Source organism: Condylura cristata, unplaced genomic scaffold, assembly GCF_000260355.1.
Source record: "Condylura cristata isolate star-nosed mole 26May11 unplaced genomic scaffold, ConCri1.0 scaffold00002, whole genome shotgun sequence".
NCBI lineage: Eukaryota > Metazoa > Chordata > Mammalia > Eulipotyphla > Talpidae > Condylura > Condylura cristata.
The window spans coordinates 9,415,950-9,440,758 of record NW_004567103.1 but is presented as its reverse complement, the minus strand read 5'-3'; the positions used below and the strand labels follow the sequence as shown (position 1 = coordinate 9,440,758).

Here is a 24,809-nt window from a genome sequence, read left to right as displayed (position 1 = left end):
GTGTACTTCGTCGATCTGCCTGTTCTGCTCCCCACTCTGTCTCTGGTGAAGCCTCTCACCGCCCCTGAGCCTCTGGCCTGTACCCCAGTTCTTGTATGCATAAATAAATAAATCTTATAAAAATATAGTAAAAAAAAAAAACCTCTTACATTTTGAGCAGAATCCACATGAAAGAAACCACAGCAGATTCTGCACCCTCTGACTTAGGGAGATCTTCCAGTCCTCGAATAAAAACTTGGCTAATCAACTTGGCAATGAGGGCACTAAGGGAGAAAGAAATTGGATGCCATTCAGGAGCTGGAGGCATTTTAAAGCGGCCTTGAAGGAAGAGGAGGAGAGAAGGGAAAAGAAGAGAATGAGGAAAATAGGGAGGGAGGAAAGAAAAGCGAAAAGCACGGACGGGTGCTATGACCTCTGCGGAGATTATGCCAACACTTGGCACGCAATAGCCCTTCTAAAGTAGTGGATCGGAGGCACCACGGGACGGCAGCGACCGTGAAGGCAGCAAATCCGACCCAGAACTGGGCGCGATTACGTAATCTCGACCTGCGTTCCCCACCGAGTTCGCGTCCTGCGGACGCCAGGTCCAGGTGGGCGGTGCTGACTCGCGCGCTCGCGGCTCACGTGTTCTCTCCTGTCCTTCCCGCAGGACGTGCTGGGCGGCGTCCTCATCACCGGGGTCCTCGTGGCGCTCACCTTGCCCGCCTGGCCTCTCATCGACAGCCTGGAGTCGGCCAGCCCGCTCTTGCCGGTGTGTGTGCTGGTGGTCCCGTTCTTCCTGTGCTACAACTACCCCGTGTCTGACTACTACAGCCCCACGCGCGCTGACACCACCACCATCATGGCGGCCGGGGCGGGGGTCACCATTGGCTTCTGGATCAACCATTTTTTCCAGCTGGTGTCGGAGCCCACCCAGCCTCGCCCGGCCGTGCAGAACATCCCGCCACTCACCACCGACGTGGTGGTGTTGGGCCTGACCAAATTCACTGTGGGCATCGTGCTGATCCTGTTGGTCCGGCAGCTCGTGCAGAATCTCTCTCTGCAAGTGCTGTACTCGTGGTTCAAGGTGGTGGCCAGGAACAAGGAGGCCCGGCGGAGGCTGGAGATCGAAGTGCCTTACAAGTTTGTCACCTACACGTCTGTTGGCATCTGTGCCACCACCTTCGTGCCCATGCTGCACAGGTTTTTGGGGTTGCTCTGAGTCTCCGGTTGGAAATGAGGCCACTGGACGTGAGACAAAGACAACAGAGGGGTGGGTGGGTGGGTGCGGCTGATGACTCATTTTTTTCATAAAAAAAAAGCCCTTCTATCACCTGTCTGTTAACTGAGAAAAATACTGCTGCTACCGGAAAGGAAAAGTCTCCAGGTGAGTGGACTGTCAGGGCCGTGCTGCTGACGGAAGCCACAGCCAAGTTGTTTCGGCGTCCGCACCCTGTCACTGGGCTCCGGCCTCAGCTGTGGGCTGCGGGAATGTGGGCTGCCTAGGAACAGCCACCGAGAGCCCCTGGGTGCTGGAGAGCCATGAGGAGGCATGTCTGGGGTGGAGGCCCAGTTGCTCAGTTGTGACCTTGTCCAGGCCGGAGTCTCATTTCCCAGAGCCCTGCCCCGGGAGGGAGAAAGGACGACAGGTGTGAATCGCGCTCCTGCTGCAAGATGGTGTCCGGTCGCTGTGGTCGAGTGACACTGGGGGCCCCCGATGCGTGGTCGTGGGGAGACCCGGCTCCCTGAGTCAGTCCCTGTGGGCACACTGTGGGGTCTGGCGTCTCCTCTTCCTAGTTTGTCTACTTCACAGGGTTCCAGGCACCCCTCTTCACTCTGCTGAGCCCTGAGATACCTGGGCTGCTCCTGCCTCACCCAAAGCAGGTGCCTCTGGGGCTCGGTGTGCTGCTGTGTCCCATTCCCTGACTCGGGCAAGCCCTCGGCTCTTTGCAGTGTCTCTTCCTCCCACACAGACTTGGAGGCCCTTGGCCAGCATCAGCAGCGAGATCTGAAAGCAGATGAATTCATCTTGCTGAGGCTTGGCGAAGTGTGGGAATAAACCTCCTAGAAATGGTCCCAGGAATTTCCGTTGCTTTCTGTAAATCAGTTTTCTCATCTGCTGAATAGATGTCTTTCCACAGCGGATCTCTTAGCAATTTTAAGGGTCATGAACTCAAGGACACCTTCAGGATCTCTTAGGAATTCAAGCCAATCAAACGCAGCCCCCTATAAACCTCAGACTGGCCTCGTTGGCCCCGGGAAGGCAACAAGCATCCAACGGGGGGCCTCCCTCACAGGCCCCTCTTCGGTTCTTAAGAATAAGAACAGGTGTCATGTTTTTCCTACAAGCTGGTGGAAATATGTAGTTAGGAATGTATCTTGCATCCAGTATCTGGGCCGCTGAACTAGTGATTTATAACCAAAACACATCATCACCCCGCACACACCCGGGGCGGGGGCGTTAGTCTGCCTTGGAAATTAGGGCCTTACCTCTGCATCCAGTGTTGAAACCAAAACCCACCTGTGTCTGGATCTTGACAGTGCTCCAGTTTCCTGAGAAGAATTTTTAGTAAAACAGCCTGTTTTTCCTTCCAGATTTCCTCAAGTTTTTCATACCTAGAAGGCAGGAATCAGAGCAACCTGCCTTTTGGCTCTCTCTACATCAAATTCTGACCACGTTAGCAGCACCATGGCCCATGTGGGAGAAGGGAGAGAGCACAGGGTGCTAACCAGCAGCCCCACCTTAGGGCCCCAGTACCCCAGGGCTGAGACACCCCCCTGTAACTCCCCCTGCACCCCTCCTAAACCAGAGATCGAGCACAGGGTCCCACTGACCCAAAAGGATTTGACTTGATTTTTCTGAAACCAGCCACTGGTATATTTTGTTTGCTTGTTTTTTTTGAACAGGGGGCTTTATTATCATCAGCGGTGGCTGTGGGCACATGGCTCATGTGCGTGTGTATGTGCGTGTATGTGTGAGCGAGAGAATTTTACCCCTGTCCCTTTTGTTTTAAGTTGTGAATGTCAGCAGCACTGTTGTATTTAAAGCTGAATTTTACAGTGTAGACAGAGCACACCACATGCCTCCTGACCCAAGGATCTGTGTGGTCTGGTCGCTTTTTGAAAGTGTCTTAGTCCAAAAAGTGGAGGAATCAAAGTAAATAGGAACAAGGTCAAACTGCTTTTGAGCCCTCCGGCTCTCTGGCCCAGACCAGGCAGACTCTGGCCTGAAAGTCACGATTCCCGACCTGATGCCAGCTCCTGCTGCCAGCCCTTCCAGCCTGTCTCCACAGCACTCTTCGAGACTAAATTCACATCCTCAGCCACGCGCCCTCACACCACCCAGGTGCTTCCTTCTAAGCTTCTTTCTAAGCTCAACCTTCGGGCGCCTTGAAGAGCCTGGATTTCCTCGCTGGGGAAAGACTGCCCCCTGCTGTGAGAGCCTCCAGCCTGGTGGGAGACACGAAGACTGAAAGTCAAGATCTGCAGCTGCATCCAGTGTAAGCTCAGGACTTAAGGTCTAGCAAACCTGGCATTTGGAAGCTCCCCAGCCCTCAGGATTATGGAGCCTCCGGGAGCCAGGCAGACGGACTCGCCTCTTCCTGGCAAGGCTCATCCTGCCCCCAGCCACCTGCGCCCGAGGCAGGACGTCCATCCTACAACTTCACTTGAAACAGCTTGTCACTGCATGACAATTGTGCCCAAACCTGTATTGCATCAGAAAACACTGACAAAGGGAACATGGAAGAGATCCCTGAACAAACCCCTAAGGGACAGTGGCTGACCCACTTTATGGCTGCCCGGTGGCCGCTCTGCCACACGAGAGGGTCTCGGGGTGACTGGCGCTTCCCAAACGTAATCAAGACATGTGTTTCGGGGACCGTGTGCTCCGAGCTTCTATTTTGGAAGCTGTCAGTGGCTTGCTTATGTACCATATGTACATGCATTCGTTTGAAAGTGAAATTTTTTTGTTCGATTATGATGTCTCATTAAGTGCTTAAAAAGCCGGAGTTCTGTTTCATTTTTTTCACCCTCAACCTGTTTTGGGGATTCCCCTTGGACCTGGATTGAAAGGAAGGCACAATAATAAATAGGCTGTCTAATTCTGTCGTTGTTATAATTAAGTCACATGCAGGGGTTGCTGTCCCCGCGGCCTCAGATGTGATTAACGGAGGTGATACAGGCATGTGCTTTGCGGAGAGAGGCTGAAAAGCACAGTCTGCCGACTTTGGAGATGATCACTGCATGAACGCTAAGTGGTGTAGATGTCGCTCGTTAACGAAAAGGTTGTCACAGGTGTGTCCTCTGCTGAACCAAGTCAGCACGAGTCTCTCAGTCACAGCCTTGCACCCATGTGCTCCGCTATTTGAAATGGTCCCGAAAGGAGCCTGCTATCACCCCACCCTGAATGTGCCCAATCTCAGCTCATCTGGGAAGCCAAGCAGGGGCAGGCCTGGTTCGTACGTGGGTGGGAGAAAACTTACGGCAGGCCAAGGCCGGGACCCTGCCTGCACGAGGACAGCCTACTGCTGCGCAGGTGCCGTGGCTGCATGTGACCCAGGTGCTCTGGGACACAGGCTCAGGGAGTTACAGCTCCACGTGCCACTTGCTGAGGCTGCAGGGAAAAGCGCAGTGCTGGGGGAATTGAGGCAGAGGGATCGATTCCAGCTTGGGGGCTGCAGTAACTCAAGGAAGCCTCCTGGGAGCAGCAGCACCTGCACCAGGTTTAGGGAGCAGATGGCTCTGCAAGGGGACAAGCCAGGAGTATGGGAGGAGAACCCCGGTGGCAGGCCTGTGATTGCCAGAGTCCCTTCCCCAAACACCGCCAGCCCTGAATGAGGAAAGACCAAACCCTGTCGGTTCGTTTTGGGAGTAATGGGAGGCTGTGGGGAAAGGGGTGAGCCAGGCAGGGCCTTGATGTTGCCGGGCCTGGTGACAGTATTGGTCTCCTGGGGGCAGGGGCCCTCCAGAGGTGATGTTATCATTCCATTATTTAACAGTCCCAGAGTGCACCCCTGAACCTCACATGCCAGCTTCTTTCCGTGTGCTCCTATTTGGGGCTCATTCGAGCAGTGGCAGCTACCAGCTGTCTCTCCTTGGGGCCTGACCTCCTCGCCTCCTGTTGCCGCCAGGACTTACCCCATGGACCTTCACTTATAGGTATTTTGCCCTTGGCCTCCCTGGTGGCCGTGGGGTTATGTCTCAGTGCTACCTCCTTCGTGGCCTGAGTTCAATCCCCAGACCAGGGAGCTGACCCACATGGCGCAGCAGATCTCACCTGTCGCACCTGCTGCTCCCCTCAGCAGTGTATTTCAGTAGATCCACCTGTTCTGCTCCCCACTCTGTCTCTGGTGAATCCTCTCACCCCCACCCCTCACCTCTGGCCTACACCCCAGTTCTGTGCACAAAAATATGAAAATGGTTAGTATTTTGCCCTGATCCCAGCTCTTTGAGGAACCTATGTTGTTTTTTGTTTTTGTTTTCATTTTTTTTTAATGCTGATGAATTAGTCCTAATTAGTAAGAGGCCAGTTAGAGCCAAGTGGAATAGGGATGCAGAAGTGTCTCGTTTTGGGATGAAATGTTTTCTTAAAAGCTGCCTCTGCTTTTTTTTTTTTAACATGAATTTTAAGTGCATTGTGAGGTTTGTTTAAAAATCATGGCAATCCTTCATTTCTGTAAACATCAGACCCTTTCATGGATTACTTTGGACATCCCATGGAACCATTGTTTTCTTAAAGTGGGCGCACCTGCAGTACAGACTCTGCTATTTACAGGATGCAGATTAACAGCGAGAGTTTGACTGTGGACCATGAACAGAATTCTGGATTCTCGAAACTGTAGCCACATGAGACAAGGAGCTATACCAAGCCAAAAATCCTTTTTCCTTTTCCACGCCTGTCTATATGGCATGCGAAAACAAACAAGAAAGCAAAGATGCAGCCCAGAGTTCCGGCTTCTCTACACATCTGCCGGCTTGGCTGTGTCTTGCTGTGACATCGGTCCCCTTGTGTGGGCAGAGCATGAACCAGACTTGTTCCTGATGGGGTGCTAACAGACCTGCCAAGGCTGCCTTAACAGGGCTGCCTCGAAGGTGAGGCACCTCAGGGTGCCTCCTCTGGGCCGCAGGGGAGCAGCTCAGCCAGGGGACCCAGATGGACAGAGCAGTGAGATTGTGCGCGATGGGTAACACTGGCCATGTTCTTCCTTAGGTCCCGATAAAGCCATCTGGCCAGAAAGCTCTGTGTTTTTGCAGAGGAAGGAAAAGAAAAAACAGGTTGATGTAAATTCTTCCACCAGGTCAATCAATTCTGATGTTGTCAGATGGTGTTAATAGTCCCCCCAAAGCTTAATCTTTTCTATTTTTACCCCAGAGCAACGCTGGCATTTTCATCTCCAGGAATTCGAAATACACCTTCCTTGTCGCTGCCTGCCGGATTCGGCCATCCTGCGCCTCCGTGAGCACGTGGCACGCAGCTACAGCGACACCTGTCCACGTGTGTTCACGTTATCTGTGCCATTCGGACTCGGTTTTGCATTCCTCTCTCACTTCATGACAGGTTGTCTTTCCCAAGTTACTTGTGTGGTAACTTTTTACTGGATGCCAGATACTGTGAATTTTACAAACTTGGGTACTGGGTGTCTTTGTCTAACTATATTCTTGAGCTTTGTGTTGGGATGTGGTTCATCCCTTAGAAATAGTCCAGTTCTTCCAGGTCTTGTGCTGAGGCTTCAGGTTCTCCCAGGAAGAAGCAGAATAGCGTTTCGTCTGGAATTGGTTTCCCACTGGGGAGGGGAAGTCCCTGTGCATCCTCCCTGTGGCTGCTGTTTGCCCAGCTCAGCCCGCCCAGAGTCCAGGGCCCTCAGGGCCTCATGGATGTGGATGCACAGGAAGGTGCCTCTTGGGAACCGCCATTCTCTCCCAGGCAAGTGCTGATCAGGCGGGTGTGTGGGAAAGGGAGGAAGCGGGGCTCCACAAATCTCCCTGGGGAGCTTTCATCTCCCCTGCCACCTTGAGCTGCAGGGGCCTCTGCAGACCCCCTGCCCCATCTGTCAGCTCCTGGCCAGCTGCCCCATGCCTGAGGCCCCTCCCAGCCGGCTGCCTGCTCCGACAGGAAGCTGGGCCATCCCAAGGCTCCTTGTTTGTTTTCTGTTCCGGAATCACAGGCCTTTGCTGAATGGCCTGGAAAACCACCATTTTATTTTGCTGGGATTTGTGAGTGGGGAAGGCAAAGTAGGGAAACACTCCTTTCGAAGGAAAAAGGGAAGAAGGCCGGTATCTCTGGCTTAGGGAGCATACGCGAGGGGCCCTGGAGATCAGAGGATGGGTCTGCCTGACCCATGGTTGTTTTCCTTCAGCTCAAATGCTGTTGGCTTGAATGCTGGCCCAGCACTCACAGCTAACTCCACCCCCACCTCGGAGTGACCTTTACACAGGTTTGCGTCCTTCAGCACTGGCTTCTTGCTGCCCTCAAGCAGGTAGTTTTAGGGACAGACATATTTTCATTCCAGCGACAATGTTGTGACTTGGGGGAATGCAGGAAATTTTCTTGTGCTATCGGGTCTGTTGTCAAGGGGGCACACTTCCATACCTTTTTCTACCTCACAGGGCAGTTGCCTGTGTCTGTCCACCAGGTGTGACACCCCAGCTGTGGCAAGCTATCCTCACAGGGCCTCCTGGCTCGGGGGTTTTCCCAGAATGCTCTCTAATGCAGAATCATGTCATGTCCCTGATGTCTTTACAAAACCAAACCTTATGGGAGGGGAATGAAATACTTGAGTGTGGCCTTCAGCATACTCTTACCACACAGGGGGTCACAAACAGAATTCATTAAGTCCTCTGCTGGAGATATTTGTTCAACCCAACCCCTTACAATTCAGTCATCCTTTCTGTTTACTAGGAAGTCGGAGAGTTGAATATGAAAACAACCGGCAGCATCAGAAACGGAAACTGCTCTGGGTCTGCTTTGCCCTTGCTGTGGCCCGACTCGCTGGGCAGACACTGGCATCCTGCCCGCTTGTCCACAGAGGTTGATTTTCCCCAGCCAACTTTGGTCAGTGCCTTAGGGAGCAGCTAGCAGACCGTGTTATTTGTATTAGAAGTTCTCAAGCCCAGTCGGAGCCATGTGACTTTCAGGTAAATCATTCATTTCTCAGGTCAATTGTCATCATAATTCAGAGAGAACTCCTATTTTAACTAAAAAGTAAAAGCCGAGGTAAGACGCGGTGTGTGCAGATACATTCTAAATGAACAGATATGTAGGAATGTTAGGCTGCAGCAATTGTAAGAACCGATCATACATCCTGGGTTGTCAGACAAGTTGTGATCCATTTGTCTTGAAAAACATAAAAACTGCATCATGACTTTTCCGAAAACTGAGTAATTTTCCTTCTAATACCAGAACCCCCCATTTTCACTAAATAGTGTCTTTGCTGCTGAAAGCTCTGACAGTGGCCACAGTCCTGGCTCCACTGCCAATGAATGCCTCACCCCAAAGCGCGTAAGATGATCTGGCTGTGGAGCTTCCCACTCGAAAGCTGAAGGTTCCCCTTCTTCTCAGGTCCCTGGTCTTGTTTTTCTTGTCCATCTGCTTCAGGGGGCAGAGCCATCTGCATGATGGATGGAGTTTTTCCCTTTCATGCTGGGATATACAATTAGGTACCAGTGGGTTTTTCATTACAAGTAGTTTCTAACCATCAAAAAAATACCCAGGTGGCTGGCTGGCTGCTAACAGAGCACAGGGCTCCACCCACATCCACAAACCAGCCATGATTTTAACCACAGTGAACCTGAAACTGCAGAAGCTTCGCTCCACCCCGGTGGCCCAGTAAGCCACTTTGAACAGACGAGCGAATTGTAAAATTTGCGTTCACTGCCTTTTGTGTGTATCTTCTGTTGTTGCATAAACTTAAGACACCACAGGTTGCATTTTTCTCTCCAGCTTCAGTGAGGTTTAACTTACATCTTAATTACCACCTCCATTGTGATCTAGAATGTTTCCACCACCCCAGTTTAACCCTTTGCGATCAATACTCTTCCATGAGCTCCAGCATCTAAAATGCCTTTGAGTTTTCTAGAATTTCATGTAAATAGAAACATGTAGTCTTTTCTATCTGGTGAACTTCATTTAGCATAACGTTTTGAGGTTCATCCCTGTTGTTTTATTTAAGTATCAGGATAGTTCATTCCTCTGTATTGCTGAAGTACTCAAAGATATGCTATTATGGATAAGCTAGAATTTGGAAAACTAGAATCTGTTTTATACATTCATGTTGGTCATGATTTTGGTGTCGCTGCTGTGAATTTCTGCATGAAAGTTTTACATGTTTCACAGGTGAGTTTAGGAGAACACTGGCTGGAGTGTAGGTGTGTGCTTCCTATTGTGAGCCCCTGTCCAGCCGTTTTCCAGAGTGGTTAATAGCATTTCCCATTCCCGCCGACAGAGCCCCACCACGGTCCAGGTGCTCATCTCAACCAACACTCGGTAAATCAGTCTTTTTAATTTCCTATTGCAGTTTTTACCCTTATTTCCCTGATAAGGATGTTGAGTATATTTTCCTGTACTTGCCAGTCACCCACTTATCCCCTTTTAGAAAATATCTGTTCAGATCTTTGTCTAGAAACTGGGCTATCTTCCTGTTCAGTTCTAAGAAATCCCCATGAAGGCTGGGCCCTGTCCTTTAGACAGCATTTTTTTATGAGCAACCTCATTGCATTTGTTAACTGTCATAAGGACCTGTTTATTCCTTATTCTCATAAGGAACTGAGGACTAGGTGAAAGTCTGTTCATGGACCTGGCACCGTTGGACTCTGCTGCCCTGATTCCAGGTGGCAACAGGGCTGGGTTTTTCCTTAGGTTTGCCAAAACTTTTGTCCATATTTGTTAGCTATCTACCAGGATGTCTGTTCCAGTTTTACATTTTATTGTTTCAGATCATCAACAGTAACTGGGAATTCTTCTCAAACATTACACAGTTCAGTAGATGGTACCTCTAGAGAGTCTTTACCAACTGAGTAAATTAGAAGGTAAACAGGAAGGACTGGCAAAGCTGGCTTCTAAGGAGACCTTCTAATACTTCCCTGCAAAAGAAGACAAACGAGTAGTCCCCAGTAAGTATCTTAGACTAGGATTTTAGCATAGTACAGCAAAACCGAATGACCCTGGGTAAAAAGCTTTCCACTGTTTTGTATCTTTGTACTTCACAGACATTAGCATATCCATCTGCACGCTTTGCACAGACCTATGCTCCAAGTACAATCTCAGAATGTCACAGATAGTGGTTTTTCTGTAACTGTTTATTATTTCCCAATGATGAAAACATGTCAACAAAGCCCGAGTGCTTCCCTGGCAAGGCTGTTCCGGAGCCCTCACACCACCTTCTGCTTTAGAATGACTAGGGGACAGCAGTGGAGAAAGACACCCAGGGAGGGTCACACCCGAGATCCAGCTTCACAAAAAGGGCTCGATGTTGATTTCCAGGGAGGAGCAGGGCATGGTCAGCTCAAACTTGGTGATAACATCAGGGTGAAGGACCCCCAGCTTCCCGATGCTCTGACCCCTGGCAAAGATCTCTGCGCATCGCCCAGGGAAGAAAGCAGAACCTGAAAACAAGAGTGAGAGAAAAATCAATACTTCTCCTGGCAAAAAAGTCAATAGGCATTTAACACTAAAAGCTTGCCAGTCTACTTTAAAAATAACTGTCTCTTACTCGTGGCGAGGAAGTGAGAGTACTTCCTCACACTTTCTAGCCTTAGGAAGTAGTATTTGGTATTACACATTGAAACTCTTGGAGGGCAAAGGTTAGGGGCAATTCCCAGATAAGGGCTGAGTGCTGCTTAGCACAGGTGTGAGGGATGAAGCAGCGTGTCAGGAGAAGTCTTGGGGGGCTGTTGCCCGTACAGACCTAAGACTGGTCCTAAACAGGACAAAGAGAAAATGAAAAGTTTACACAGAATTTACCCCTCAAAACATCACTTTCCTACCTTGTAGCACAGAAACCCACGCTGCCTGTCAGAGGCAGGTTAGGCCTTGTCACCTGAACTCCACCCACATTCCTGATGGAAGAAGCTTTCTGAGCAGCTGTGGAGCGTCCACAGAAAACCACCGCAGAGGCCCGCACCCAGCAAGTCCGCAGGAAAGCAGTCTCCTGTGTGCCCAGTAGGCGCCGGGCTTACCAAGCTGGAACACTTGGGTGAGGTTGAACTGGCTAAGAGCACAAACAAGCAAAAAGAAGATTGCCCCACAGTCACGGCCTCGCCGGTACCACAAAGCAGCAATGCTCGGGTACTCCAAAAAGTTAAAGAAATGCTGACTCACTTCTCTCACCACCCACTTGAAAAGGGATCAGGCTCAGAGCTCCCAACTGATTCAACTGAGACGTTTACTGGCATGAACTATAAATACCCGCCACAGACCTCCGCCTGCCATTTCAGAGTGCATTATTCATGAAAGAGTAAATCGCTGAGGCTCTGCTAATGGCTCCAAGGTCAGCATAATGAGGAAATGGGGGGCTGGGGGTGGCTGGCACGCTACTGACAAGTTAGTACCAGCTATACCACAGACACAGAGGACGACTACGCGCAGTTCCCAGTCAGCACCACCGGGAAGATTTGCTTAGATTCCTAAAACATTTTCCTTGTTATGCTTAAATACTCCCTTAAGCAACCTGGTTGAAATATAAGATGGCCTGTTTCTCACAGCCCACCCTGAAGGAAACAATTCTGCTTCACTGTGTATTAAAACAAGCATTTCTCAATGAACTATACTTGGAGTTCCTAAGTATCTATGTGCGCAAATCCACACTTAGGGAAAGTCAGAAATCACACTGGACTGATTGGGTAAAGCCTCGGGTATGGATATTGTGAAGTCGATAAAGATGATGTATTTTAATTTTATCAAAATGAAACCTATCTTAGAAGATGAAACTAGACCCTGCCCCCAGCAAATACATCTTCAAATGAGAAGTCAAGTTTATGGGAAAAGAGCTCAGGCCCCTCACAGAGAACTGGCTCTCAGCAGCCTACACAGCCTGTCTGCTACAAAGCCCCGGCCTACTTCTAAAGGCTATTCAGAAAGGAAGTTTTCAGGACCTTCCCTGATAACCTTGCTATGTTTAAGAATTCTCACTGCACCAAAATCCATCCTTTTATCTATCTACAAATTCCAATTTGATTGGATTCATTTTTACCGAAGCATAAAACCAGACTATTTTAGAATCTAAGCCAGATGTGCTAGTTCTGACAATGCTGGCAAAATAAAGCCTAAGAGATAAGAACTTAGAATTTTTACTCCATAAAACAACATCTGAATCAGCACTGTACACAAACCCAGTACATTCTTCTCCAGCTAGCAAGCTGACAATGCCAGCTGCACCTCTCCAGAAGTTTGGACCAAATCTTGCTCATTAACCAGTTAGGAACTTAGGCAAAAATGTATCACTAAGTACAACTTTCCCTTCCCCCCCAAAAAAAGGGGGAATGAAACCGAAAATTCACATTATACTATACAACTGCAATTAGCATGTTCCATATGGTAAACACGGCTGACTCTGGTCAGGGCAGCGGTCTGCCTGATCCACTGGCTTCCCACAGAGCTGCTGGGCTGCAGCCCTTCCGCAGGGGTAGGTGCGCAGAGGGTCCTGAGATCCAATGCTAATCCTCACTCACTCAGAGGGGAAAATGCGACCTCATAACAGGATTTCTATCTCAACCCAGGTTGTTGAAAATGGCCTACACTGACCTATGATGATAATTTTTAACTTTTCTGGATTGTTTCCCTTTCTAACAAGCTCAGATTGACATGAATATGCCTTATGTTTTCCTACTGGTTCCTGTTCAGTTCTAGTAAGTTCCATTCTTTACATGCACAAGTTGAGGAGCCTTCAAGTCTGCAAGGGAACCTAAAAAAGTAAGTCACCCCTTATGACAGTCACTGAGGCTGGAAGCTGCATCCAGTGTTGTAAACAAATGTTACTCCAAGGGGGGAGAAAAGGAAGAAAAACTAGACTAGACGGGAAAAAGCAGCACTTGACTGATGTTGCATGTGAACTGGCAACAACTGAAAGAAATTTTAAAATTATGAAAACACCAGTGTTTCTCAGTGCTTTTCAAAACCTCCCAGGTTCAAACCAGACTGCAGGCAAAAGTGAACTGCTTCAAAGAAAGGGCAGGGGACTGAGAATAATGGCTTCACTAAAGAACAAAGAGAACGCACCGGAAGGCAGCGGTTAGGTGGGTTCAAAGAGGGGGGGCAGCTCCAGCATCAGCAGGAGGGGCGTTCACTCCTAGGCCAGAGCCCACTGCCAGGGCTAGGGCCAAAGCATCTGAAACCAGTCTTTCCAGAAGTGACAGAAGTCCTATCTGAATGGAACCTAATTACAAGACTAGCCTTGTGAAAAATCAGGCCTGATGGTCCTCAAGCATGTTCTTACCAACAAACAAAAACATTTCTGGAGAAAAAGCACCCTGGTGGGCCTAGAAACGTGAAGTCGCCAACTTGGAAAAACATGATGCCTTGTGATAGGTGCTCAAAAACGTACATTCTATAAAATACACTCATTCATGTATTTCAGCCCAACAGATCTTGGTTTAGCAGGTGCAGAAATACTTCAGTTTTCAAGCTGTGCCCTCCAAAACTGCCCCAGCTTAAAGCTGCTCACCTACTCTTCCACCTTGTTCCTTGGACCAGTTAAGCTCTCTGCAAGCTGGTGTCTGCCACAGTGGCTCAGCGCCCAACACAAAGGAGGTTTTGGGAAAAGTGTTCTCCACTGAAATACACGTGGAGACCCAGACAAAAGAAACACCAGTTAAGCACAAATAAGAATTTAATTTCCAAGACTTAGTGGGGTGTAAGTAAGTCCCTTAATTAAAGCTTTTGTAGCATCTCCTCCAGGTCTATAATTGTCTCTCTGTGCTCCAAGGCAGAACCACTCTGAGGCCCTTGGGGGTAATTCTTTGGCCAGTAATCCAGCCCAGTGCCCAGTCTTTAGCACATTTTCTGGCTAATTGACCTTCAAAGGGTTTGTGAGCTCCCTCTGTCGCTGGTTGCCAAACACCTTCCACAGTTTCTTTTTGCCCCGTCTTTCTTTTCGAGTAATATTATAGGCCCCAAGTTTGGGTAAGCTTTACACTAGAGTCATTCCCATAATTTCATGAAGCATCGGAAATAGAAGCTTAAGGCGGTAACTGATCAGACCCCTAATCTGAAGGCTTGATGTTGTTATCAAGTCTAAGGTTATTAATTCCTTCATCTTAACCACCCTGCCATTGGCTATATTCAACTAATTCATGCAGCACTTTAACCTAGCTCTAAAAGCCATCTACCCATACCATTTTACTTTTCCCTTGCTTTACAGTGCTACCATGTGCTTTGAGTGTTCAAACCTGTGTTATAACTGCCTGCAATCTGGTAACTTACTAGTCAAATGTTCTAACAAAAACACAAGAACAAAACTGAGGAGTAGGGGAATACCAGAATAGAATGTTCCTATAACACATGTCACAGCACATAATAAAAACTGTCATTGTGCGCTCAAATACAAATAACCATGCCTTAAGTCTCCAAATTCAGGGACAAATACAAAACACAGAATTATATAGACAGAGGTAAGACTGACCAGCCCCGTGTATTTTGAATCCATGCACTATGACTGTGGGATGGGGAGGAAGAAGCATATTAATAGCCGGGCTCTGGTACCTATGCAAATCCTACCCTTTCCTAAATAAAATAATCCATTCCATCAACTCATCTTAGGAAATCGCACACACACAAAAGGGAAGAAAAATCCAAGTTCTATCCTGGAATGAAGCCGACTGAGGAGTGACAGGCTTTTCACCTGTTTGCTGATACTCTGGGAACGCAGTAGCCATAACTAACTCTATTACAGTTCATCAACCTCATCTTCCTCCTTTAGATACCATTCACCTACAAGGAGAGGAAATCCATAACCCGCTTCCAGTGGGAGGGTGTCATTACTGAAGACGGTGGTTCTCCAAACGCAAAGCAGGGGCCTCTCAGCACCACCGGTGGGTTCATCCAAGGGCGGAGGAGGCACAGGGAAACACATTCACACAGAAAACACAGCAAGGCTTAGAACGATGAGGAGAAAAAATCAACACGAATACGACTGGATATGAATACATTCCCCCAGATCAGTACATACTACTTTGGGAGAAAATATCTCTGCAAAGATCATTTAGTTTGTAAGGGGAGACTGAATAATCTCCAACTGGTAATATAAAACACCCCTTTCCCCCAGATGTATACAATTCTTCACCTTACATCTGAAGTGGAATATTTATGGTACCAAAGTCTTTAAAGACAGGGGACCTAATCCCTTGAGTTTAATGGCTATCTTTCATCCCTTTCTGAAGATCAAAAGAAAGAAAAACCCTTACACAACTTTACAGTGCTAATCCCAACACACCTGCAGACATCATTAACTCTTAAAGCAAAGCACAGGACGTGAGAGGCGGTGCCCACTTCACCCCACAGCCCGGGACTCCAGAGACTCTGCTTGCAGCCCTGTCACAGCAAGACAGGGCTTGGCAAAGTCTGTGCCACAAATAAGCACTGGATGCAGCAGGACTTTACTCTGAAGAAGTAATCTCTTTCCAAAGTTTACTCATATAAAGCAAAGCCCAGATTCCCCAGCCTCCCAAGTAACAGAAGTATCTTCAATACAGCACCTTTTTTCAATAACCCACAATCCCCTTCTGACTAAATATTTAGAATTATAACTCCAAAGTTTCCCAGTTTTATTTGTATAGAGAAATTTATAATTTGTTCTCCCGGCTATCACTTTTTAGCATTTCTTAAGATATATTTAAAAGCCTAATCTTAACTGTATCTCATATCCACTCAGTATTTCAATACCTGAAGTCAGGAATATCAGAATTAAATGTAATCCATCTAACTGCAATCTTTAAATCAGTCTCAAATGTGTAAAACCAAAGAACTTTTAACTAACTCTAGGTTAAAAAGTGCCCTTACTGTCTGTTTACTTTTACAATTCTTGTTCTAAAATAATGTCTATTATTTGGCCTGACACATTTCATTTGCCCTATAATTTTCACATTTTTAAAATATTCAAGAACAGATCTCAGATAACAGCTTTAAAAATAAAAGGTAAGGCTTGTCCTGCCTTCCTGGAAATACAATGTTCTTCGCTTTCACCTGACTAAAAACCTTTAAAGAAACTACTCAAACCAAGTCCAAGCAACTTAGTACTTTCTCCCCGATAACAGTACAATAACAAATAATAATAAACTTCCACTTGTAGCGCTAATTAAGAATGGCAACTCGAGACGGTATCTATAGCGTCACGGTTAGCTTATTCAGCATGGAATAAACATAACTTCAAACATGATGTTATGACAGATGTCCCTTAGCTTCAGAATTAGATTTCAGTTTGGGTGAAATCTTAAATTTGTACAAGACAAATTTAAGAATAATGCTCATGTCCTTCCATCTCCAGTAAAAGCAGGGCCTTGGTCCCAGCACCGCCCTAGTCAAACCCCCAAGGACAGGCAAGTTACAGATGGGGAGAAGTGAGCACAAGGAGATTAGGGACCTTGCCCAAGGCCAGCAATCTTAGAGGCTAGTGAGCAAGGGAAGGTGAAGATGATCGCTGATCCACCTCCTTGTGTGTGGCTAGAGGCACAGAGGGTCTGCAGAAGCTGTTTTCAAACTCTCAGCAAGCTACCCATTTCATGTTTGCAAACTTCTCCAGGTTTAAATTAAATAAATAAACAAAACTTAAGAGTAGAAAAAAAAAGACTGACAACTTCTAACCTTAGGGCATCTCCAGGTATACTTCTGCAATATTAGTAACATAATACTGACAAACTGAGAGCTTTCCAGGGAGAACAGCTGTGTTTAAAAATCCCATATAACACAGAAAACCCAGATTCTTCAAACATGGCTAGAATGATTTGAGATGGATATGCACTATAATGAAATGCCACTTAAAAAGGCACAGAGAAAGAGCTGGTATATTCGGACCTATGGCAGAGACTGTTTCTTAAACTTTTAAAGATCTACAGAATCGTCAAACTGGAAATGACCTTGGAAGTGGTTTTGTACATCTCTTATTTCACATATGAGAAAATGGACAGCAAAGAAGCTAAGAAAACCAGAGAGATATGAGGTTATACCTGGAGATATAGGGTCAGCACCAAGTGTCCCTGAACCTCGCCTGTGACAACGGTAACAAATGCTGAGTTTCGGAGAGACAGACCTAATCTACCCTTCACTGTGAGCAGCGATATCGATTCCAAAATGTTTCCCTGAATTCTCACATCTGCCGCTCCCAGCTACTTTGTAATGTAGACAGGACAAATCAGTCCCACTTTATAGATGAAGAAACTGGCACAGAGGTTAAGTCCTAAATCACATGAGCCAAAATGACAGGTTGTGAGGCAACATTTAGTGCTTTTACTATAGTGTATGCAAAGGTATTTGAACTATTCTCTCCTATTATTTTGACTAATGCCATCTCTACCCGTTTGGAATCTGGTTTTTAAAGTTTAGTTATGTTTGCATGTCTAAAGACATTTTATCACCTAGATCATCAAATTTTCTTAATATTGGTAATTTTTTAAAAAAGATTGATTTATTTATGCACACAGAACTAGGGTACAGGCCAGAAGTTCAGGAGTGGTGAGAGGATTCACCAGAAACAGAGTGGGGAGCAGAACAGGCAGACTGACAAACTACATTGCTGAGGCGAGCAGGAGAGACAGGAGAGGTCTGCTGCGCCATGTGGGTCAGCTCCCTGGACAGCTGCGGCTGGCTTTGTAAAGCTGCATTTTAACCCAGTGCCACCAGGAGGAACCCTATTATTGGTCATTTCTAATTACTATTATAAATAGGGCTTATGTAAACAACTATATTACCTTTTGCTCTTTCTTTCCCTCTTCTAAAAGTAGAACAGAAGTAAAAAAAAAAAAAAGTGAACACTGTATAATCCATTACATATATCAAAATGTTTATCTGTGAACTTCTAACAAAGGTAGCATACTTAACAGATCCATTAGTACATGACAAATGAACTTTATTCTCTTGCACATTACCTACCATTATTTTTTTTCCACTTCCACTGGTGGAAAAATAAATGTGTTATGGTAGCATTAGGAATTTTTAGGAAAATGATTCTTAGAAAATTATTAGGAAAATAATTGCAAAAAGAAACACTGGTTCATAGAATGCAACTAACAAACAAGCTAAGAGTCTTTAGGGATTAAAAGAATGAGCAGAAACCTTTCTTATCTAGAAAGTGAGATGTGAAGTACAATGGCTGAGATGACCAGATGGAAGATTTAACAGCTACTGATGAAAACTGTGGACACATCAAAACAGGCCCCACAAAACAGGCCCCACAGCAGAAGTTCTGGAACTACTGAGGGCAAGGCATCTTATCTAGTATTTTTTTCAAGTGTTTGCTCTTTATGGGCTTCAGCATCACAGAAGAAATAAGCATAACAGCCACAGCCACACAGCTGAGTGCTTAAAGTAAAGCAAGTGGGCATGATGGCCGATCCTGACTAGTGTGTCAGGCACAGTGAATGTCCCGCAGTCTTCTGGCACCTCTTCCCAGCATGCGTGGCCACACAAGGCAGGTCCCAGGCTGACAACATGCATGGCTTCAGCAGGTGGGCAGATTTCCCTAGTGCACTGAATTTTCCCCCATCCTCTTTGTTAATACCAGAAATTTTATACATTCACAAATGGAATAAAGGCTAAAAATTAAAGTGCCTGGCCCTCCCTGGTGGCACAGCAGGTTAAAGCGCAGCACTAAGAAGCTAAAACCACTTCCGCATGAGTTTGATTCCCGCCTGCCCTGGAGGTGACCACATGGCGTGGCAGACCTCTCCTGACCTGCCCGCTGCTCCCCTCAGCAGTGTACTTGTCAATCTGCCTGTTCTGCTCCCCACTCTGTCTCTGGTGAAGCCTCTCACTGCCCCTGAGCCTCTGGCCTGTACCCCAGTTCTGTATGCACAAATAAATAAATCTTTAAAAAAAAAAATTAAAGTGCCTTTTAAGTTCACAATGACCACATGTGTCAAGTAAAAGTGAAGTCTGATCCCTTCTGGGGGAAAAGACATGGAAAAGACAGAAAAGGAGAAAATTAGAAAGTTCTAGCTCCCACAGGGAGAGGAGTAGAAGGAGGAACAACTGAGATACAAAACGGCCACCTGATGGGGATGGCCAGGGGTGCTGAAGACAAGCCCCCACTCTTGAATATGGCCTGTGAGGCCCACGAGCTTCCTCAGCAGTTGACCTTCCTAATAACACAAACCATGGAGCCAGTGGTGAGCAGAGGGGACTACAGGGTAGGATGGTTACCCAGCTACTCACGTGAGTTTCAGCACCTCTCAAGTCAAAAGCCACAGCCATTCAACCCTAACATAAAAATCATTAAGATCAAAACTACATTTGGAACCTTAGGAAAGTTAAATTGCTTATCATATATGTAAGTATTAAGGATAGTTTTAATGAATGTCTGTTGGGTTCCTGTGATGGTGCAATAAAGAATTTATTTATGCCAACACAAAATATAATGTGGGAAAGGAGAGGAAATGTGCTGGCAGAGGAAGGAAACTCTGGAGAAGACGGCTACTTAATGGAGCTTTCATTAAGTACCTACTCCCCACTGCTCCGAAATTCACAATCAAATATGCACTTGTTATATTTAAACAAAGCAGACTACGGACTATTTTTAAAAATCAGAAATCATTGTCTACTAAGAGACTTTAGCGTCTTGCTATAAAAAAGAAACACTGGCCCTCCCTGGTGGCACAGCAGGTTAAAGCGCAGCACTAAGAAGCTAAAGCCACTTCAGCATGAGTTCAATCCCCGCCCTGGAGGTGACCACATGGCGCGGCAGACCTCTCCTGACCCACCCACTGCTCTCCTCAGCAGGGTACTTTGTCAGTCGGCCTATTCTGCTCCCCACTCTGTCTCTGGTGGTTCGTCTCACTGCACCTGTGCCTCTGGCCTGTACCCCAGTTTTGTATGCATAAATAAATCTTAACAACAACAAAAAAGAAACACTGGGAACATTTTAAAGAGTAGTTTCCAAACAACCTTCTTCCAATCACCCAGATAAGCCATGATAGAAAGGCCAGCTACTGGCTGCTGCACAGGGGGAGTTACTACATCACACTACACCTCTGGCTCAATGAGAAAGCCAGTCAGAGCGGAAAGGTGCTGCAGTCCATTGGAATGACTCCATTATTCCAAGGAGATAAATAACAGAAGCAGCTTCGAAGAAAAAAATAAAGTTGGCCCCAATACATCACTCTAAATAATGCTCTCAGATGGGAAACCTGGCTATTAAGGGGAAAAGTGTTCAAAGGGGATGAAGGACACCGACATGTGCCCCAGCCTCAGCATTAATGGGATCCTATGTTATACTCTGATATATTGTGTATTCTTGAAACAGTTATAGAAAACTTCAACATGTAAATAGAGCACTAGCTGTTTTATGAACTCCCAACTGCATAAATGTTCCCTTTCAGTCACCCAACCTTACACATGCTACATATATACATACATGATTAAGGCCTCCCCTCAACCTCTATTTTATTTAAAAATGAAACAAGTTTATTTTAATGCTGAGAGACTGCTAATGACTGAGGGGCTAAATAAGGAAGCAGGGATTTTAGTTCTCATGTATACTTTTCAATTTCTGAAACTATTTCTCAAGTGTTGAACATTCTCAAGTGTTCTTTTAAAAAAAGAAATACAAAGCAAACTATATCTCTGTAACTCATGAGTCTGCGAACTTTGCTCTCAGGTGGATGTGATGTGATTTTTAGTCTCTTTCACCCAGGTTCAAATACCCTCACATTTCCTGCTGGACTTGTTCAACTAAAATGAAGCAGGACTTTTTAAAACTTAAATCTTTTAAAGACAACAAAGATCACAAAATTTTAAATAGCTTCTACCCTTTCATGAGTATCTAAAGGCCTTTAGCATAAAATGAGGTAAATTTTAGAAAGTCAAATAGTACCAATAAGAAAAGTCCTTTCAATAATTGGAAAATAACATGTATTTTAAAATCCACAAGGTATATGGAGGAATAAAAAACCAGATCTATTCCTCATATGTACACAATGAATTATAAATAGGTAGAGATATAAATTCAAAAAATAAAATCATCTGTGTGCCAGAAGCATGCGAAATTCCCCCCAATCAAGGAAGAGAATTTTCCTAGAATCCAGTATCAACTTTAATAGTTTTGCCACAAAAAACTGTCTTAAATCTATATGACAAAAACATCGTAACAAAAGATCATTTAAAGACTTAGTGGTCAGACATTTATCACAAAGGGTTAAATTTTAAATGTGTGAAGTTTCTAGAAAGAGAAAAAAAGATCAACAAACTGTAAAGAAAAAGCATGATTGGCAGTTCACAGAAAAGGAAACAAAAATCAAAATGAAAAGGCAACATGCAGGACTGGAGAAAATCTTTGAAAATTATATATATAAGGGGTTAATATGCAAAATACATAAAAATCTTATAGAACTCAATAGCAAAAAAACACAAACAGAAGCAAAAAACTGATGTTGGGCCTCTTTGGTATCCCTGGGGTTAAGCCTCAGTGCTATCACCATGATGGTCAGTTCCATCCTGGCCAGGGAGCAGACTCACGTGGCTCAGCAGACCTCTCTTGTCTTCCTGCTGTTTCCCTCAGCAATGTATTTCAACAGATCTGCCTGTTATGCTCCCCACTGTCAGATGAATCCTCTTACTCACTGCAACTCTGGCCTACACCCAAAGTTCTTTTACACACAAATAAATAATTAAAAAAATAAGTAATCTGAAGGTATTACAAAGAAAACATACCAATGGACAACCGGTAAACAGGAAGAGACATACAACATCACTAACCATTAGGGAAATGGCAATAAAACACTTGTCAGAATGGCCACCATCAAAAAAGACAAGCGTTGAAACTTATGAGGATGTGCAGGGAAAAGGAAGTTAATACATACTGGTGCCACCACTATGAAAACAGTATGGAAGTTACTCAAAAAATTAAAAGTAGAACTATAATATAATCTAGCAATTCCACTTCTGAGTATTTATTCAAAGGAAACAAAAAGATAACACTGTCTCAAAAAGATAAATGCACCCCTATGTTCAGTGCAACATTATTGAAAATAGCAAATATATGAATAAATATATTTCAGATAAATAAGTGAAAACAACCCAAGTGCTCCTTGAAACATGAATGGATAAAGAAGTTATGGTCAGGGGCCTTTCCTGGTGGCGCAGCGGGTTAAAGCACAACACTGAGAAGCTAAAGCCACTTCCGCATGAGTTCTATCGATACCCGCCTGCCCCGGTGGTGACCACATGGCACGGCAGACCTCTCCTGACCCGCCCGCTGCTCCCTTCAGCATTGTGTTTCTCGATCTGCCTGTTCTGCTCCCCACTCTGTCTCTGGTGAAGCCTTTCGCCACCCCTGAGCCTCTGGCCTGTACCCCAGTTCTGTATATACAAATAAATAAATCTTTAAAAAAAAAAAAAAGAAGTTATGATCTGCATACACACACACACAGAGGAATATATTCAGCCATAACTAAAGAGTAAAATTTCTGCCTTCAAAAAAATTTTTTTCTGCCTTCAGGGCATTTTGCTAAGTGAAACAAGTCAGACAAAAAGAAAAAATACTGTATAATCTCACATATACCTGGGATCTAAAGTACAGAGAATAGAGTGGTGGTTGCTGGAAGTGGGGTGAACAAAACAGGTAAAGAGGGTCAAAAGGTAGAAACTTCCAGTTATAAAATCAGTAAGTCGCGGGAGGTACTGTGTAACATGGTACCACAGTCAACAACAATATGCAGATTTAAAAGCTCCTAAGAGAGCAGATCTTAAGTCCTCAGTGCAAGAAAAAACACTGTAATTATATGGAGACAACTGTAACTAGACACATTGTGATAATCATTTCACCACATATACAAGTATGAATGTACATCAGAATGTACACCTGAAACTAATACACTTCCATGTCAATTATACCCCAATAAAGAAGGAAATAAAAATGTATATAGTAAACATGGGAATATGTACTTGTTGAAAACAAGGAGATCCAATCAGAACAACTATACCAGTTCCTACATAAAAGACTGCAAAACAGTAGAAAAGTCCAACTTAGTCTGTGGCTAAGTTTGGGGGAAGCAGGTAGTCTCTGTTGCTGCTGGGTTTGTACAATGTTAGAGCCACAATTCCTAGAGAGTGACTGTCAGTATCTAGTGAAAATATGAAATTATGTTTCGTCTCAATACTACTATACATCTATAATCTGTCCCAAAGTTATAATGACCAGAAAAAAACAAACCCAAATAACATATGTGTAAGATTATACATTGTAGCATTATTTAAAACAGCAAAATAGATTGGAAACAGCCCAAATGTCCATCAATAGAGAATGAATTGAGTTAGCTGTGCTGTTTCATACTGTTATGGAATAATCAGTGTCAATTAAGTAATAATTTAAAAAAGGTATAGAACAATATGTAAAGTTTCAACTCTCCAGTTGAGATAGTGGGGAGGAAATATATCCATGAACCCACACTTGTATTTAAATGAAATATGTAAAGAAGGATAAGTGAAACTAATACAAATCAGAACCTTAGGCAGTGAGGGATCAGACAGAAGTTGAATTCTTTAAATGTATTTATTTTGTAGGATTCGAAATAAAAAATAACCGAAGGTGGACTCCCTGGTAGTGTAAGGAGTTAAGAGCAGCACTATGAAGCTGTCTTCAGCCACTGAAGCAGAAGCTCAACTCCTGACCAGGGAGCTGACCCACATGGTGCAGCAGACCTCTCCTGTCTCACCCCTTCTCCCCTCAGCAGTGTATTGCAATAGATTAGCCTAGTCTTCTCCCAACTCTGTTACTCTGCCTGGTGAATCCTCTTACCCCCTCATCTCTGGCCTATACCTAGCTCTTGTATGCCTAAATAAATAGATCTTTTTTCCAAAAAGAAAAAAAAAGTCGTTTCACCCTTCTCCTCCACAATAATCAGCCCGAAGAGAACTTGGGAAAGTCAAACTCTCCACCATAGAGTTGGGGAGATTAAGTAGGGACATCATGTCCCAAATCATACAAGAAAATCACTGTGGGGTGTCAGGGGCCAAGCAGGTGGGGCTGCACAGGAGTGGGCAAGCAGAGTGTGGTATGGGAAGCAGGGCAGACTTGCAGGGGCATTAAACAAGTGAATAAACTAAGACTAAACAGGAATAATGGGAGAAAACTGGGATGAAACATGAAGTGCAGAGGGGATGTGATTTTCAAAATACATATAGGAGAAAATAAGTGTGTACGTGTGCAAGCAAATACAACTCTCACCTCAACAGTAATAAACATGTCCAAACCTCATTCTAGTGTTCCCCACTAAAAGAAACCAAGCTCGAAAAATGAGGTGATAGAAAGTCCTGGGGTATCCTCTTGTGCCCAAAGCAAAGGAGTGCTGCCACTAAAAAGAATAGCAACATGTAGAAAAGATGCAAGTCAGCCTGCAGGGGATTCCCGCTGGCCCAACTGTGGATGATGTGGGCGTCAGAATAAATGATGATTGCAACTGAGTAAACCACACTGAAAAATAGAGGAAAAAGTGAGATCCTAGTGATATAAATAAACTAGGAGATTAACTGGGAACAGAATACTTACATAATTTCAAAGCTCTGCCCTACACAATGCAGAAAGAACTATACAGAAAGAAGCCTCGCAGGCACATCTAAACCAGTGATTAAGTGAATATTAGCAGCTTTGGGGTAAGTGGGAAAACAGAAACTGCCACTTGTGGGCCACAGT

The 24,809-nt window shown here is 45.3% G+C and overlaps 2 protein-coding genes and 1 long non-coding RNA gene across 3 annotated transcripts in view; 2 read left to right on the top strand and 1 right to left on the bottom strand.

Moving 5' to 3' along the window:
• SGPP2 (sphingosine-1-phosphate phosphatase 2) overlaps positions 1–1,247 on the top strand; it is a 63,549-nt gene extending 62,302 nt beyond the window's left edge. Inside the window, exon 4 of the mRNA XM_012727090.1 lies at positions 650–1,247. Within this exon, the coding sequence (XP_012582544.1) occupies positions 650–1,201 (552 nt within the window). The 3' untranslated portion in view covers positions 1,202–1,247. The remainder of the gene's footprint in view (positions 1–649) is intronic.
• A 5,789-nt stretch (positions 1,248–7,036) lies between these two features.
• LOC105853851 lies at positions 7,037–10,157 on the top strand. The gene is made up of 3 exons (XR_001145604.1): positions 7,037–8,115; positions 9,314–9,463; positions 9,913–10,157. It is a non-coding gene; the product is annotated as an uncharacterized LOC105853851 (long non-coding RNA).
• Positions 10,158–10,257: 100 nt separating this feature from the next.
• FARSB (phenylalanyl-tRNA synthetase, beta subunit) overlaps positions 10,258–24,809 on the bottom strand; it is a 63,962-nt gene continuing 49,410 nt past the window's right edge. The window contains exon 17 of the mRNA XM_004674240.2: positions 10,258–10,581. Within this exon, the coding sequence (XP_004674297.1) occupies positions 10,430–10,581 (152 nt within the window). The 3' untranslated portion in view covers positions 10,258–10,429. The remainder of the gene's footprint in view (positions 10,582–24,809) is intronic.